Source organism: Salmo salar, chromosome ssa10 (genome assembly GCF_905237065.1).
Source record: "Salmo salar chromosome ssa10, Ssal_v3.1, whole genome shotgun sequence".
Lineage (NCBI taxonomy): Eukaryota > Metazoa > Chordata > Actinopteri > Salmoniformes > Salmonidae > Salmo > Salmo salar.
In genome coordinates, this window is record NC_059451.1 from 3,331,440 (window position 1) to 3,349,951 (window position 18,512).

The following is an 18,512-nucleotide window of genomic DNA, read 5'->3' on the forward strand; positions in this document are numbered from 1 at the left end:
GCTGCCACCCCCGAGTGTCTGCTAAATGACGTAAATGTGTTCCTCGGCTTGCAAACCTCCCCCTCTTTCCTCCAAACATACCGATGGTCATTATGGCCAAACAGTTCTATTTTTGTTTCATCAGACCAGAGGACATTTCTCCAAAAAGTATGATCTTTGTCCCCACGTGCAGTTGCAAACCGTAGTCTGGCTTTTTTATGGCGGTTTTGGAGCAGTGATTTCTTCCTTGCTGAGCGGCCTTTCAGGTTATGTCGATATAGGACTCGTTTTACTGTGGATATAGATACTTTGTACCTGTTTCCTCCAGCATCTTCACAAGGTCCTTTGTTGTTGTTCTGGGATTGATTTGCACTTTTCGCACCAAAGTACGTTCATCTCTAGGAGACAAAACTTGTCTCCTTCCTGAGTGGTATGACGGCTGCGTGGTCCCATGGTGTTTATACTTGCGTACCATTGTTTGTACAGATGAACGTGGTACCTTCAGGTGTTTGGAAATTGCTCCCAAGTATGAACCAGACTTGTGGAGGTCTACAATTTTATTCTGAGGTCTTGGCTGATTTCTTTTGATTTTCCCATGATGTCAAGCAAAGAGGCACTGAGTTTGAAGGTAGGCCTTGAAATACATCCACAGGTACACCTCCAATTGACTCAAATGATGTCAATTAGCCTATCAGAAGCTTCTAAAGCCATGACATCATTTTCGGGAATTTTCCAGGCTGTTTAAAGGCACAGTCAACTTAGTGTATGTAAACTTCTGACCCACTGGAATTGTGATACAGTGGATTATAAGTGAAATAATCTGTCTGTAAACAATTGTTGGAAAAATGACTTGCGTCATGCACAAAGTAGATGTCCTAACCGACTTGCCAAAACTATAGTTTGTTAAAAACAAATTTGTGGAGTGGTTGAAAAACAAGTTTTAATGACGCCAACCTAACTGTATTTAAACTTCAGACTTCAACTGTATTCATAAAAATGATTCATGATTTCGACTGGCTGAGAAAAGCTACCTGCCTGTCTGTCTCATCCAGTCATGTTCATTACTACGGGACAGCTGGAGATTGAATTTGAATATTGAAACAATGTTGCACATGTCTGAGAGACAAACAGCAAGGTTTATACAAATCACCGCTGCTGAAAACCAAATGCTAGTCTAAAAGAAATATGAGATAATATCTAGATGCTTTTTATAGTGGAGATCAAGTTCATAAATTGCCTGGCTGGGCTGATGAGACAGTGGATTGCGCAGTCAGATGGAACAGAGTAAATAGGCATTTTAACGGCATAGATTTTGCCGGTAGTCACTTGTGGAATAGACCGGCTGGAATGCAGATTTAACCAATCAGCATTCAGGATTAGACCCACCCGTTGTATTATACACAGTAAACCATGGCCTCTTCAGATCGACAACAAACAGTGGAAACAGCTGATGAAAGTATGTGAGAAACTGAAAGTGTGGACCAATGATATTTACATTTACATTTAAGTCATTTAGCAGACGCTCTTTGACGATGTAGCCGTGGTCCTGTGTGGATCAGTTGGTAAAGCATGGCGCTTTAGGGGGCTGAGGATGATGAGCCAGGTGCTGGAGGGACCATGTGCTGGGGGGGGGCACGTGTTGAGTGGGAGGGGCTCCTCATGCAGAGTTGACAGGACAGCAGTGGAGTGGTGACAGCAGCTGACAGCAGTAGTGGACGTTTAGTACACAGGCACATTAAAGTACTCATGACGGGGCTGAGGGAAGAGAGATGCACACAGCTGTAAGACAACAGCCATCCCAGGTCCCACCCCGACCCACGACAGACAGACACATACAGCATCCACATGACTGGGCGATGAGAGGAAGCATGACACGGAGCAGCAGGCAGAGCTTCATAGATTAATAGACTACAGATCTGCACACTGTGAATAAAGGCCTGTATAAATAATCATAATACCGTTTTGAAGAACAGTCGAAATGTTCTGTAAAGACAAACTATCATTGTTGGCTTTAACCTGAGATTTGTTTAAAGTGCTAAACAGACTTCACAAGATTACAGGTTAGACAAATGTACACAGAGATAAAAAACACAGACACAAACCCTCACACTGGTTTCCAGTGAAATAAAAACATTTAGTAACTGCCTTCCACGAATACCAAACGTTACAACAGACTGGTATGGGTTTGATGCCCAGATATGGGTTTGATGCTCAACAACAGACTTCATAACTAGGGGTTGATGCACGACCAACAGACTTCCCAACTAGGGGTTGAAGAACGACCAACAGACTTCCTAACTAGGGGTTGAAGAACGACCAACAGACTTCCTAACTAGGGGTTGAAGAACGACCAACAGACTTCCTAACTAGGGGTTGAAGAACGACCAACAGACTTCCTAACTAGGGGTTGAAGAACGACCAACAGACTTCATAACTAGGGGTTGATGCACGACCAACAGACTTCATAACTAGGGGTTGAAGAACGACCAACAGACTTCCTAACTAGAGGTTGAAGAACAACCAACAGACTTCATAACTAGGGGTTGAAGAACGACCAACAGACTTCATAACTAGGGGTTGATGCACAACTAGGGTTGCAAAGGGTCGGAATTTTTCCGAAAATTTTCCATGGGAAGTTAAGCCCTTGAATTTGGGGAATTTTGCTTAAATTCATCAAAAAAGTTAGCTTATAACAGTGAACCTTTTTTGTGGGATACACATAAGGCAATTCTAGGTCGTGTGGCATATGTTGGTTAAACTATCCCCAATTCAATGGAATTGCAACCCTCTGTATGCACAGTGCATTCTTCCATCACATGTACAGCTGATTCTCAAGATCTTGCACACTAATGAGATGCTATTGAGCCCACACTACTACACTGTCTGAGCCAAGGACTACATGCTTTCTGGTACATTCTGATTACAATACTGGGTGGGGTGAATATATTTTATATGACATACATGATTTGTTGTCAACTAGTAAATAGTAGCCTACAGAAAAGTGTGTTTAAATCATTTCTAACTTGTTAACAATTTCTGCTAGTTAGTTTTTGCTACCATGTGGGTTTTAGCTTGCTTGAGCCTGTTAACTGAGGAGTGTTAATTCACGGCCAGGCACGACTCCAACACCATCATTACATTTTCAGATGACACAACAGTGGTAGGCCTGATCACCGACAATGTTGAGACACCGGCAATGTCGTGACCTGTTCACCGGACATGGTACCTGTCCCAGACCTGCTGTTTTCAACTCTCTAGAGACAGCAGGAGCGGTAGAGATACTCTGAATGATCGGCTATGAAAAGCCAACTGACATCTACTCCTGAGGTGCTGACCTGTTGCACCCTCGACAACCACTGTGATTATTATTAGTTGACCCTGCTGGTCATCTATGAACATTTGAACATCTTGGCCATGTTCTGTTATAATCTCGACCCAGCACAGCCAGAAGAGGACTGGCCACCCCTCATAGCCTGGTTCATCTCTAGGTTTCTTCCTAGGTTCTGGCCTTTCTAGGGAGTTTTTCCTAGCCACCGTGCATCTACACCTGCATTGCTTGCCATTTGGGGTTTTAGGCTGGGTTTCTGTACAGCACTTTGAGATATCAGCTGATATAAGAAGGGCTTTATAAATACATTTGATTTGATTTGACAGGAGGTGGTGAGAGACCTGGCCGTGTGGTGCCAGGACAACAACCTCTCCCTCAACGTGATCAAGACAAACGTGATGATTGTGGACTACAGGAAAAAGAGGACCGAGCACACCCCAGCTACAGACGCACAAATATCATACCCCCACGACATGCTAACCTCTCTCCATTACAATAACAGGGGAGGTTATCATACCCCCAAGACATGCTAACCTCTCTCCATTACAATAACAGAGGAGGTTAGCATTCCCCCACGACATGCTAACCTCTACATTACAATAACAGGGGAGGTTATCATACCCCCACGACATGCTAACCTCTCTCCATTACAATAACAGGGGAGGTCATCATACCCCCACGACATGCTAACCTCTCTACATTACAATAACAGGGTAGATTATCATACCCCCACGACATGCTAACCTCTCTACATTACAATAACAGGGGAGGTTATCATACCCCCAAGACATGCTAACCTCTCTCCATTACAATAACAGGGGAGGTTATCATACCCCCAAGACATGCTAACCTCTCTCCATTACAATAACAGGGTAGGTTATCATACCCGCACGACATGCTAACCTCTCTACATTACAATAACAGGGGAGGTTATCATTCCCCCAAGACATGCTAACCTCTCTCCATTACAATAACAGGGGAGGTTATCATTCCCCCAAGACATGCTAACCTCTCTCCATTACAATAACAGGGTAGGTTATCATACCCGCACGACATGCTAACCTCTCTACATTACAATAACAGGGGAGGTTATCATTCCCCCAAGACATGCTAACCTCCCTACATTACAATAACAGGAGGTTATCATTCCCCCAAGACATGCTAACCTCTCTACATTACAATAACAGGGGAGGTTATCATACCCCCACGACATGCTAACCTCTCTACATTACAATAACAGGGGAGGTTATCATACCCCCAAGACATGCTAACCTCTACATTACAATAACGGGAGGTTATCATTCCCCCAAGACATGCTAACCTCTCTACATTACAAAAACAGGGGAGGTTATCATACCCCCAAGACATGCTAACCTCTCTCCATTACAATAACAGGGGAGGTTATAATACCCCCACGACATGCTAACCTCTCTCCATTACAATAACGGGAGGTTAGCATTCTTTTTTTGGGGGGGGGGTAATATTTATGCCTCTGTATTTTTAATTTAGAGGCGTTTAGAAACATTCTATTCTTATTTACAATAAAAGTGACTCCAAAATGACACAATACGTTATTTACCATTTATTTCTATTGGGCACAAGATAATCTGAAACACAACCAAAACAAACAGCAAATGCATCCAACAAATTTGTAGTCACAAGCTAGATGTAGTCATTGCGTGCTGGGAATATGGGACCAAATTGAAAAATGTGTGAATATATAATATATAAGTGAATTTGTCAGAATACTTTTGGTCCCCTAAACGGCTGTAACTTCTAAACGGTTCACCCGATATGATTTTTTTTTTTAAAAACATCCAAAGAATGAAAGCTGACAGTCTGCACTTTAACCTCACAGTTCTGGAGTACAGATTTGTCACTGTCCCAATACTTTGAGCTCACTGTACTTAAAACCCTTTTAATGTCTTAATTACATCAAAATGTGGGGCAGAACTGATACAGAAGTGCACAGAGAAAGTGAAGTTGAATTAATGTTTAGGTAGTGCTTAGGGCTACGGTGACCGTGTTACCGCCACACCGGTGGTCACGAGTCATGACGGCAGTCAAATTCCACGCGTCCGTTTAATCACGGTAATTATTCTTCTCCAAGTTCTGATGATGGTCATTAGTAGCCTACCAAACTAGCTAACTGCCTGGTACTCAGCACTCTATTGTCCCTCTAATCACTCTGACATCAATGCAAATATATTCAAAAATCTAATCAAACACTTCATGTGAGCCCATGAGCTCATGTTGCGTAACATTTCTATAGGCTATGCATGAGTGATGGCCTCTATTAAAAAGAGGAGGATCCTACCAGCTTTCTATAGGCTAGACCTACTATATTTATTTCTCAACTTTCCTAATATTAAGCACATTGCTTGTCTTTACAACAGGAGTATAGCCTACCTGACTGGTATGAAAATGAACCACGGGAAAAGCAACCTCCATTTGCTATTTAAGTCTGTAGATGACAGGTATTTTTCCCCCCCTGTTTCGAGACAGGTACATGATAATGGTCCATTCTAAATCAAAACAAATTTCACACATATATTATTTAGTCTATGTAAAGACAAGATTAAATCAAGAATAGTCTGATAGGTGACAATATTAGCCTATCACTTGTGAATGATATATTATCAATTGTGAATGATGCCCAGCTTGTGCGCAGCAAGGCAAGAAACAGCGCCTTTTTTTTGCGACTTTGTCAAATCATAGTCGCACAACTCATGTAGCCTAGCCCATAGTCCTATATGTTTTAATAAGGTTAGTAGCCCATAGTCCTATATGTTTTAATAAGGTTAGTATCACACCTCATGTAGCCTAGCCCATAGTCCTATATGTTTTAATAAGGTTAGTATCACTAAGGTGGCTAAACAGCTTCTTAAAATAAAGCACATTAATCCACTTTACAACGGGTGTAGAGAACTGGCATACATAAGCAGGGCCTGAGTTTCAAGTTTGGGGAAGACAATTTTCACCATAAAAATTCCCCTTTGCAATAAAAGCATTAGATGCATATTGTCATTTGCGGTCACTTTTCAGAATGGTGTTTTCCAGCAAATTTATTGCATTTTTAAACATTTGCGCTTATTGCCTACTGCTGTGTGCGTATTGCTGAGATTATAATGTGAATAAATAGCCTAATAGTTTATTAACATTTTAAGCTAAATGTTCTGATCTGTTGCGTCAACCTCATTGCTTAAAAAAGTTTTTGGGATGCTAGAGGTTGTATTAATTTGGGATCTATCATTTCCCACAAGTATGGGGGGGGGCATTACGGCCACACAAAGGGGATGTTGCCGGGAAATTCGAGGCATTATCAAGTGCTTGTCTCATTGTGAATGAGAGACTGTTGAAGTGTGTACAGCCTGCGCAATAAACTAAGCAGAGCTCAGGCCTTTCATGATACTGTTTTCAAATCATCATTAGAGTCTCATCATGCAGCCTTACAATGTATTAAACATCAAAACATAAAGCCCAACGTTGGTAGAACTAAAGTTACATAAATAACTCTACATGAAGCATATAGGAGGACCTGTTTCTTTGTTAACCGCTCAACACAGAATAGCTGCATGAGGGCACTACCTCAAATCTTTTGGAGAAAATATCCTTTCTATTTTATTCAGCTTTGATCAACTGTATTCTTCATACTATAAAATAATATAAAATAATGCTATGGAATTCTTAGCAAATCTTGTCTGCTAAATGAACTAGTGTAGCCCACAGCCACATCAGGACCTGCTAAATGAACTAGTGTAGCCCCACAGCCACATCAGGACCTGCTAAATGAACTAGTGTAGTCCACAGCCAGATCAGGACCTGCTAAATGAACTAGTGTCGCCCACAGCCACATCAGGACCTGCTAAATGAACTAGTGTAGCCCACAGCCACATCAGGACCTGCTAAATGAACTAGTGTCGCCCCACAGCCACATCAGGACCTGCTAAATGAACTAGTGTAGCCCACAGCCACATCAGGACCTGCTAAATGAACTAGTGTAGCCCACAGCCATATGGCACAGCCACATCAGGACCTGCTAAATGAACTAGTGTAGCCCACAGCCACATCAGGACCTGCTAAATGAACTAGTGTAGCCCACAGCCACATCAGGACCTGCTAAATGAACTAGTGTAGCCCACAGCCATATGGCACAGCCACATCAGGACCTGCTAAATGAACTAGTGTAGCCCACAGCCACATCAGGACCTGCTAAATGAACTAGTGTAGCCCACAGCCACATCAGGACCTGCTAAATTAACTAGTGTAGCCCACAGCCATATGGCACAGCCACATCAGGACCTGCTAAATGAACTAGTGTAGTCCACAGCCACATCAGGACCTGCTAAATGAACTAGTGTCGCCCCACAGCCACATCGGGACCTGCTAAATGAACTAGTGTAGCCCACAGCCACATCAGGACGTGCTAAATGAACTAGTGTAGCCCACAGCCACATCAGGACCTGCTAAATGAACTAGTGTAGCCCACAGCCACATCAGGACCTGCTAAATGAACTAGTGTAGCCCACAGCCATATGGCACAGCCACATCAGGACCTGCTAAATGAACTAGTGTAGTCCACAGCCACATCAGGACCTGCTAAATGAACTAGTGTCACCCCACAGCCACATCAGGACCTACTAAATGAACTAGTGTAGCCCACAGCCACATCAGGACCTGCTAAATGAACTAGTGTAGCCCACAGCCACATCAGGACCTGCTAAATTAACTAGTGTAGCCCACAGCCATATGGAATAGACAGATCAGGGCCTAACATCAGGACAACTCAGAGGATGCTATTCTGTTCTTCTGAAATAGACTACATTTTCTTCATATCATATTTCTTTAGACCTGTCTAAAATAAATAATGGATTTATTGTCATGGTGTAGGCTATATTAAATGGATTTATTAGACTTTTTAAAAATGTTCCAAAGGTGTGGTAAGCCAGGAGATGCTAAATGTGATGAGATGCTAAATGTTAAATAACGGCCAATTACCGTGAGACCGACAGTTATTTGCTTGACAATCACCGGTTGATGAAATTTCCGCCACAGCCCTAGTAGTGCTTCCCTCGACCCTGTACCAGACTCCGTTTTTGTTTGTATATTTCATTGGTGTTCTCCTGTGTGCTTCTTATCCTTTGACCAGTCTTAAGAGATAGAAGTCTGAGGTTTTGATTAACGGTGGAGAAGGAGAAAATAAAACTTGCAACCCGTTGTTGACCTCTTTATTTTGTCACTCAACCCAAACTTTAAGAACCTGTATGCATGGTAAGCAGAGCTCCCCATGCTCCCTTAAACCGTATCCAATCAGTATACAGAGAGAAACGTCCCTTATCCAATCAGAATACAGAGAGAAACTTTCCTTATCCAATCAGTATACAGAGAGAAACTTCCCTTATCCAATCAATATACAGAGAGAAACTTCCCTTATCCAATCAATATACAGAGAGAAACTTCCCTTATCCAATCAATATACAGAGAGAAACTTCCCTTATCCAATCAATATACAGAGAGAAACTTCCCTTATCCAATCAGTATACAGAGAGAAACTTCCCTTATCCAATCAGAATACAGAGAGAAACCTTCCTTATCCAATCAATATACAGAGCGAAACTTTCCTTATCCAATCAGAATACAGAGAGAAACTTTCCTTATCCAATCAGTATACAGAGAGAAACTTCCCTTATCCAATCAGTATACAGAGAGAAACTTCCCTTATCCAATCAGTATACAGAGAGAAACTTTCCTTATCCAATCAATATACAGAGAGAAACTTCCCTTATCCAATCAGTACACTGAGAGAAACTTCCCTTATCCAATCAGTACACTGAGAGAAACCTCCCCTATTCAATCAGAATACAGAGAGAAACTTTCCTTATCCTATCAGAATACAAAGAAACCTTCCTTCGTCCTGTAGTGCTGAGTGTGTATTTAGAATCTGCTCAGTATTTTAACAAAGCGCTGCGGTCGCTCTGCAATACCACTGAGCTGCTCCAGTTTCATTAAAATAGCTTCATCCTAAGCCCTGAGGTATGCCTTCCTTCCTCCATATTAATTAGTGCATCATGTGCTACCCCTATGGCACACTACTCTAGAAACCTAAGCCCCCATTCTCATTTCACTGGAATGTTTCCTCCCCTCTGATATCTGCCCCCTGCTGGCCACCTTTAGATACCCAGACGCGGCCAAAACCAGTCCAGTTTGGGTTCATATCCGATGATGACTGACTGATGTTGCCATCTACTTTCCCCACAGCATTACAAGGTGAACAGTATGCTACATGCAGTCACCGAATACAGCACAGTCAGTATGCTACATGCAGTCACCGAATACAGCACACTGAACACATTGCAGAATGATCGACTGGCTGGTTCACACCATGCTGACTGACTGGCTGGCTGGTTCACACCATGCTGACTGACTGGCTGCCTGGTTCACACCATGCTGACTGACTGGCTGGTTCACACCATGCTGATTGACTGACTGGTTCACACCATGCTGACTGACTGGTTCACACCATGCTGACTGACTGGTTCACACCATGCTGACTGACTGGTTCACACCATGCTGACTGACTGGCTGGCTGGTTCACACCATGCTGACTGACTGACTGGCCAACTGACTGGCTGGTTCACACCATACTGACTGACTGACTGGCTGGCTGGTTGGTTGGTTCACACCATGCAGACTGACTGACTGACTGGCTGGCCAGTTCACACCATGCAGACTGACTGACTGACTGGCCGACCAGCTGGCTGGTTCACACCATGCAGACTGACTGACTGACTGGCTGGCCGGTTCACACCATGCAGACTGACTGACTGACTGGCTGGCCGACTGGCTGGCTGGTTCACACCATGCTGACTGACTGTATCAGTCATACAACACTCCACTCTGAACACCATGCTGAGTAACTGACTGACTGGCTGGCTGACTGGCTGGCTGGTTCACACCATGCTGACTGACTGACTGTATCAGTCATACAACACTCCACTCTGAACACCATGCACCATGGTATTTACCCAGCAAGACCTGGTGTAAAGGGGAGGTACTCCAGTCCCGCTATAAGATCTCCTCATTAGGTAAACCTCCCCAGTCCTCACTCTGGATCTACAAACACACAACCAGCCAATCAGAGAGGTTTCTCAGTGGTCAGCTGAGCAGGTCTGAGCAGAGAGAAAAATAACTGTGGGCGGAGGTTCTCCTCTGCACTGTTGAACCAATCCAGTAAATATGAAGCAGGAATTAAGATTGAGTGTCGCACTTTAATGTCCGAAATAATAAATTGCGTCACAGGCTCTCTCCATTTTCCCTGAAAACGTTGTTTTCCCCCGTAGAGGGTGGCTGGGGGGTGAAGTGGGTGGAGGGGGGGGGCTCTCTGGTCATTCCCTGGTCTCTCTCCACTTATCTGGTCTCTCTCCTCTCTCATCTCTCTGGTCTCTCCCCTCTCTCTCTCTGGTCTCTCTCCTCTTATCTGGTCTCTCCTCTCTCTCTCTGGGCTCTTTCTCCTTTCTCTCTGGACCCTGTCCTCTCTCTCTCCTCTCTTTGGTCTCTCTCTCTTTTCTCTCTGGTCTCTCTCCTCTCTCTGGTCTCTCCCCTCTCTCTGGTCTCTCTGGTCTCTCCCCTCTCTCTCTCTGGTCTCTCTCCTCTTATCTGGTCTCTCCTCTCTCTCTCTGGGCTCTTTCTCCTTTCTCTCTGGACCCTGTCCTCTCTCTCTCCTCTCTTTGGTCTCTCTCTCTTTTCTCTCTGGTCTCTCTCCTCTCTCTGGTCTCTCCCCTCTCTCTGGTCTCTCTGGTCTCTCCCCTCTCTCTCCGGGTCTCTCTTTGGTCTATCATCTCTCCCCTCTCTCTGGGATCTCTCCTCGCTGGAATCTCTTGCCTCTCTGACCTCTCTCTGGTCTCTCTCCTCTTTCTCCTTTCTCTCTGGCCCCTGTCCTCTCTCTGCTCTCTCCGGTTTCTCTCCTCTCTCTCTGGTCTCTCTCCTCTCTCTGGTCTCTCTCCTCTCTCTGGTCTCTCTCCTCTCTCTGGTCTCTCTCTGGTCTCTCTCCTCTCTCTGGTCTCTCCTCTCTGTAGCCTGGTCTCTAGACACAATGAGACTTTGACTGTGAGCTGCCATTCTGCCTGTCTGGAACTGATCCCTGTTTTAAACCAAAATCCAATAAGAGCTGGTGTTGGACTATCAAGAGCTCTGCCTCAGGGGAGTAACCGCAGTACGGCTGTGAGGAGTAGCAATACGGCTGTGAGGAGAAGCAGTAAGGAGTAGCAGTACGGCTGTGAGGAGTAGCAGTACGGCTGTGAGGAGTAGCTGTGAGGAGTAGCAGTACGGCTGAGAGGAGTAGCAGTACGGCTGTGAGGAGTAGCAGTAAGGAGAAGCAGTACGGCTGTGAGGAGTAGCAGTACGGCTGTGAGGAGTAGCAGTACGGCTGTGAGGAGTAGCAGTAAGGAGTAGCAGTACGGCTGTGAGGAGTAGCAGTACGGCTGTGAGGAGTAGCAGTACGGCTGTGAGGAGTAGCAGTAAGGCTGTGAGGAGTAGCAGTAAGGCTGTGAGGAGTAGCAGTACGGCTGTGAGGAGAAGCAGTAAGGAGTAGCAGTACGGCTGTGAGGAGTAGCAGTACGGCTGTGAGGAGTAGCTGTGAGGAGTAGCAGTACGGCTGTGAGGAGTAGCAGTACGGCAGAGAGGAGTAGCAGTAAGGAGTAGCAGTACGGCTGTGAGGAGTAGCAGTAAGGAATAGCAGTATGGCTGTAAGGAGTAGCAGTACGGCTGTGAGGAGTAGCAGTAAGAAGTAGCAGTACGGCTGTGAGGAGTAGCAGTACGGCTGTGAGGAGTAGCAGTACGGCTGTGAGGAGTAGCAGTAAGGAGTAGCAGTACGGCTGTGAGGAGTAGCAGTAAGGAGTAGCAGTATGGCTGTAAGGAGTAGCAGTACGGCTGTGAGGAGTAGCAGTAAGAAGTAGCAGTACGGCTGTGAGGAGTAGCAGTAAGGCTGTGAGGAGTAGCAGTAAGGCTGTGAGGAGTAGCAGTACGGCTGTGAGGAGAAGCAGTAAGGAGTAGCAGTACGGCTGTGAGGAGTAGCAGTACGGCTGTGAGGAGTAGCTGTGAGGAGTAGCAGTACGGCAGAGAGGAGTAGCAGTACGGCTGAGAGGAGTAGCAGTAAGGAGAAGCAGTACGGCTGTGAGGAGTAGCAGTAAGGAGTAGCAGTACGGCTGAGAGGAGTAGCAGTAAGGAGAAGCAGTACGGCTGTGAGGAGTAGCAGTAAGGAGTAGCAGTACGGCTGTGAGGAGTAGCAGTACGGCGGTGAGGAGTAGCTGTGAGGAGTAGCAGTACGGCTGTGAGGAGTAGCAGTAAGGAATAGCAGTATGGCTGTAAGGAGTAGCAGTACGGCTGTGAGGAGTAGCAGTAAGAAGTAGCAGTACGGCTGTGAGGAGTAGCAGTAAGGAATAGCAGTACGGCTGTGAGGAGTAGCAGTGCGGCTGTGAGGAGTAGCAGTACGGCTGTGAGGAGTAGCAGTACGGCTGTGAGGAATAGCAGTACGGCTGTGAGGAGTAGCAGTACGGCTGTGAGGAGTAGCAGTACGGCTGTGAGGAGTAGCAGTACGGCTGTGAGGAGTAGCAGTACGGATGTGAGGAATAGCAGTAAGGCTGTGAGGAGTAGCAGTAAGGCTGTGAGGAGTAGCAGTAACGCTGTGAGGAGTAGCAGTACGGCTGTGAGGAGTAGCAGTACGGCTGTGAGGAGTAGCAGTACGGCTGTGAGGAGTAGCAGTACGGCTGTGAGGAGTAGTTTTGAGGAGTAGCAGTACGGCTGTGAGGAGTAGCAGTACGGCTGTGAGGAGTAGCAGTGAGGCTGTGAGGAGTAGCAGTGAGGCTGTGAGGAGTAGCAGTGAGGCTGTGAGGAGTAGCAGTGAGGCTGTGAGGAGTAGCAGTACGGCTGTGAGGAGTAGCAGTGAGGCTTTGAGGAGTAGAAGTGAGGCTCTGAGGAGTAGCAGTACGGCTGTGAGGAGTAGCAGTACGGCTGTGAGGAGTAGCAGTACGGCTGTGAGGAGTAGCAGTACGGCTGTGAGGAGTAGGAGTAAGGCAGTGGGGAGTAGCAGTACGGCTGTGAGGAGTAGCTGTGAGGAGTAGCAGTACGGCTGTGAGGAGTAGCAGTACGGATGTGAGGAGTAACTGTGAGGAGTAGCAGTACGGCTGTGAGGAGTAGCAGTACGGCTGTGAGGAATAGCAGTAAGGCTGTGAGGAGTAGCTGTGAGGAGTAGCAGGACGGCTGTGAGGAGTAGCAGTACGGATGTGAGGAGTAACTGTGAGGAGTAGCAGTACGGCTGTGAGGAGTAGCAGTACGGCTGTGAGGAGTAGCAGTAAGGCTGTGAGGAGTAGCTGTACGGCTGTGAGGAGTAGCTGTACGGCTGTGAGGAGTAGCAGTACGGCTGTGAGGAGTAGCAGTACGGCTGTGAGGAGTAGCAGTACGGCTGTGAGGAGTAGCAGTAAGGCTGTGAGGAGTAGCAGTACGGCTGTGAGGATTAGCAGTAAGGCTGTCAGGAGTAGCAGTACGGCTGTGAGGAGTAGCAGTACGGCTGTGAGGAGTAGCAGTACGGCTGTGAGGAGTATTTGTACGGCTGTGAGGAGTAGCTGTACGGCTGTGAGGAGTAGCTGTGAGGAGTAGCAGTACGGCTGTGAGGAGTAGCAGTACGGCTGTGAGGAGTAGCAGTACGGCTGTGAGGAGTAGCAGTACGGCTGTGAGGTCTAGCAGTAAGGCTGTGAGAAGTAGCAGTACGGCTGTGAGGAGTAGCAGTACGGCTGTGAGGAGTAGCAGTAAGGCTGTGAGGAGTAGCAGGAGTAGCACGGCTGTGATGAGTAGCTGTGAGGAGTAACTGTGAGGAGTAGCAGTACGGCTGTGAGGAGTAGCAGTACGGCTGTGAGGAATAGCAGTAAGGCTGTGAGGAGTAGCTGTGAGGAGTAGCAGGACCTGTGAGGAGTAGCAGTACGGCTGTGAGGAGTAGCTGTGAGGAGTAGCAGTACGGCTGTGAGGAGTAGCGCGGCTGTGAGGAGTAGCAGTGCTGTGAGGAGTAGCTGTGCGGCTGTGAGGAGTAGCTGTCGGCTGTGAGGAGTAGCAGTACGGCTGTGAGGAGTAGCAGTACGGCTGTGAGGAGTAGCAGTACGGCTGTGAGGAGTAGCAGTAAGGCTGTGAGGAGTAGCAGTACGGCTGTGAGGATTAGCAGTAAGGCTGTCAGGAGTAGCAGTACGGCTGTGAGGAGTAGCAGTACGGCTGTGAGGAGTAGCAGTACGGCTGTGAGGAGTATTTGTACGGCTGTGAGGAGTAGCTGTACGGCTGTGAGGAGTAGCTGTGAGGAGTAGCAGTACGGCTGTGAGGAGTAGCAGTACGGCTGTGAGGAGTAGCAGTACGGCTGTGAGGAGTAGCAGTACGGCTGTGAGGTCTAGCAGTAAGGCTGTGAGAAGTAGCAGTACGGCTGTGAGGAGTAGCAGTACGGCTGTGAGGAGTAGCAGTAAGGCTGTGAGGAGTAGCAGTACGGATGTGATGAGTAGCTGTGAGGAGTAGCTGTGAGGAGTAGCAGTACGGCTGTGAGGAGTAGCTGTGAGGAGTAGCAGTGCAGCTGTGAGGAGTAGCTGTGAGGAGTAGCTGTAAGGAGTAGCAGTACGGCTGTGAGGAGTAGCTGTGAGGAGTTGCAGTGCAGCTGTGAGGAGTAGCTGTGAGGAGTAGCTGTGAGGAGTAGCAGTGCGGCTGTGAGGAGTAGCTGTGAGGAGTAGCTGTAAGGAGTAGCAGTACGGCTGTGAGGAGTCGCTGTGAGGAGTAGCAGTACGGCTGTGAGGAGTAGCAGTACGGCTGTGAGGAGTAGCAGTACGGCTGTGAGGAGTAGCTGTGAGGAGTAGCTGTAAGGAGTAGCAGTACGGCTGTGAGGAGTAGCTGTGAGGAGTAGCAGTACGGCTGTGAGGAGTAGCAGTACGGCTGTGAGGTCTAGCAGTAAGGCTGTGAGAAGTAGCAGTACGGCTGTGAGAAGTAGCAGTATGGCTGTGAGGAGTAGCAGTACGGCTGTGAGGAGTAGCAGTAAGGCTGTGAGGAGTAGCAGTACGGCTGTGAGGAGTAGCTGTGAGGAGTAGCAGTACGGCTGTGAGGAGTAGCTGTGAGGAGTAGCAGTGCGGCTGTGAGGAGTAGCTGTGAGGAATAGCTGTGAGGAGTAGCAGTGCGGCTGTGAGGAGTAGCTGTGAGGAGTAGCTGTAAGGAGTAGCAGTACGGCTGTGAGGAGTATCTGTGAGGAGTAGCAATACGGCTGTGAGGAGTAGCAGTACGGCTGTGAGGAGTAGCAGTACGGCTGTGAGGAGTAGCTGTGAGGAGTAGCTGTAAGGAGTAGCAGTACGGCTGTGAGGAGTAGCTGTGAGGAGTAGCAGTACGGCTGTGAGGAGTAGCAGTACGGCTGTGAGGTCTAGCAATAAGGCTGTGAGAAGTAGCAGTACGGCTGTGAGAAGTAGCAGTACGGCTGTGAGGAGTAGCAGTACGGCTGTGAGGAGTAGCAGTAAGGCTGTGAGGAGTAGCAGTACGGATGTGATGAGTAGCTGTGAGGAGTAGCTGTGAGGAGTAGTAGTGCGGCTGTGAGGAGTAGCTGTGAGGAGTAGCTGTAAGGAGTAGCAGTACGGCTGTGAGGAGTAGCTGTGAGGAGTAGCAGTGCGGCTGTGAGGAGTAGCAGTACGGCTGTGAGGAGTAGCAGTACGGCTGTGAGGAGTAGCTGTGAGGAGTAGCAGTTCGGCTGTGAGGAGTAGCAGTACGGCTGTGAGGTGTAGCAGTAAGGCTGTGAGGAGTAGCAGTACGGCTGTGAGAAGTAGCAGTACGGCTGTGAGGAGTAGCAGTAAGGCTGTGAGGAGTAGCAGTACGGCTGTGAGGAGTAGCAGTACGGCTGTGAGGAGTAGCAGTACGGCTGTGAGGAGTAGCAGTACGGCTGTGAGGAGTAGCAGTACGGCTGTGAGGAGTAGCAGTACGGCTGTGAGGAGTAGCAGTGAGGCTGTGAGGAGTAGCAGTAAGGCTGTGAGGAGTAGCAGTACGGCTGTGAGGAGTAGCAGTACGGCTGTGAGGAGTAGCTGTGAGGAGTAGCAGTGCGGCTGTGAGGAGTAGCTGTGAGGAGTAGCTGTAAGGAGTAGCAGTACGGCTGTGAGGAGTAGCTGTGAGGAGTTGCAGTGCAGCTGTGAGGAGTAGCTGTGAGGAGTAGCTGTGAGGAGTAGCAGTGCGGCTGTGAGGAGTAGCTGTGAGGAGTAGCTGTAAGGAGTAGCAGTACGGCTGTGAGGAGTCGCTGTGAGGAGTAGCAGTACGGCTGTGAGGAGTAGCAGTACGGTTGTGAGGAGTAGCAGTACGGCTGTGAGGAGTAGCTGTGAGGAGTAGCTGTAAGGAGTAGCAGTACGGCTGTGAGGAGTAGCTGTGAGGAGTAGCAGTACGGCTGTGAGGAGTAGCAGTACGGCTGTGAGGTCTAGCAGTAAGGCTGTGAGAAGTAGCAGTACGGCTGTGAGAAGTAGCAGTATGGCTGTGAGGAGTAGCAGTACGGCTGTGAGGAGTAGCAGTAAGGCTGTGAGGAGTAGCAGTAAGGCTGTGAGGAGTAGCAGTACGGATGTGATGAGTAGCTGTGAGGAGTAGCTGTGAGGAGTAGCAGTACGGCTGTGAGGAGTAGCTGTGAGGAGTAGCTGTGAGGAGTAGTAGTGCGGCTGTGAGGAGTAGCTGTGAGGAGTAGCTGTAAGGAATAGCAGTACGGCTGTGAGGAGTAGCTGTGAGGAGTAGCAGTACGGCTGTGAGGAGTAGCTGTGAGGAGTAGCAGTGCGGCTGTGAGGAGTAGCTGTGAGGAATAGCTGTGAGGAGTAGCAGTGCGGCTGTGAGGAGTAGCTGTGAGGAGTAGCTGTAAGGAGTAGCAGTACGGCTGTGAGGAGTATCTGTGAGGAGTAGCAATACGGCTGTGAGGAGTAGCAGTACGGCTGTGAGGAGTAGCAGTACGGCTGTGAGGAGTAGCTGTGAGGAGTAGCTGTAAGGAGTAGCAGTACGGCTGTGAGGAGTAGCTGTGAGGAGTAGCAGTACGGCTGTGAGGAGTAGCAGTACGGCTGTGAGGTCTAGCAATAAGGCTGTGAGAAGTAGCAGTACGGCTGTGAGAAGTAGCAGTACGGCTGTGAGGAGTAGCAGTACGGCTGTGAGGAGTAGCAGTAAGGCTGTGAGGAGTAGCAGTACGGATGTGATGAGTAGCTGTGAGGAGTAGCTGTGAGGAGTAGTAGTGCGGCTGTGAGGAGTAGCTGTGAGGAGTAGCTGTAAGGAGTAGCAGTACGGCTGTGAGGAGTAGCTGTGAGGAGTAGCAGTGCGGCTGTGAGGAGTAGCAGTACGGCTGTGAGGAGTAGCAGTACGGCTGTGAGGAGTAGCTGTGAGGAGTAGCAGTTCGGCTGTGAGGAGTAGCAGTACGGCTGTGAGGTGTAGCAGTAAGGCTGTGAGGAGTAGCAGTACGGCTGTGAGAAGTAGCAGTACGGCTGTGAGGAGTAGCAGTACGGCTGTGAGGAGTAGCAGTAAGGCTGTGAGGAGTAGCAGTACGGCTGTGAGGAGTAGCAGTACGGCTGTGAGGAGTAGCAGTACGGCTGTGAGGAGTAGCAGTACGGCTGTGAGGAGTAGCAGTACGGCTGTGAGGAGTAGCAGTGAGGCTGTGAGGAGTAGCAGTAAGGCTGTGAGGAGTAGCAGTACGGCTGTGAGGAGTAGCAGTACGGATGTGAGGAGTAGCTGTGAGGAGTAGCAGTACGGCTGTGAGGAGTAGCTGTGAGGAGTAGCTGTGAGGAGTAGCAGTGCGGCTGTGAGGAGTAGCAGTACGGCTGTGAGGAGTAGCTGTGAGGAGTAGCAGTAAGGAGTAGCAGTACGGCTGTGAGGAGTAGCTGTGAGGAGTAGCAGTACGGCTGTGAGGAGTAGCTGTGAGGAGTAGCAGTAAGGAGTAGCAGTACGGCTGTGAGGAGTAGCTGTGAGGAGTAGCAGTACGGCTGTGAGGAGTAGCAGTACGGCTGTGAGGAGTAGCAGTACGGCTGTGAGGAGTAGCAGTGAGGAGTAGCTGTAAGGAGTAGCAATACGGCTGTGAGGAGTAGCTGTGAGGAGTAGCAGTACGGCTGTGAGGAGTAGCAGTACGGCTGTGAGGTCTAGCAGTAAGGCTGCGAGAAGTAGAAGTATGGCTGTGAGGAGTAGCAGTACGGCTGTGAGG

General features: G+C 48.1%; 1 protein-coding gene across 2 annotated transcripts in view; it reads right to left on the reverse strand.

Moving 5' to 3' along the window:
* Positions 1-1,156: 1,156 nt before the first annotated feature.
* LOC106593666 (AP-1 complex subunit sigma-2) overlaps positions 1,157-18,512 on the reverse strand; it is a 59,496-nt gene continuing 42,140 nt past the window's right edge. Inside the window, exons 5-6 of one of the 2 annotated variants that reach the window (XM_045687244.1) lie at positions 10,333-10,420; positions 1,157-1,734 (exon numbers count right to left, since the gene is read on the reverse strand). In XM_045687244.1, coding sequence (XP_045543200.1) covers positions 10,373-10,420 — 48 coding nt within the window. In that variant the 3' untranslated portion in view covers positions 1,157-1,734; positions 10,333-10,372. The remainder of the gene's footprint in view (positions 1,735-10,332; positions 10,421-18,512) is intronic. The other variant, XM_045687245.1, reaches the window with a different exon arrangement.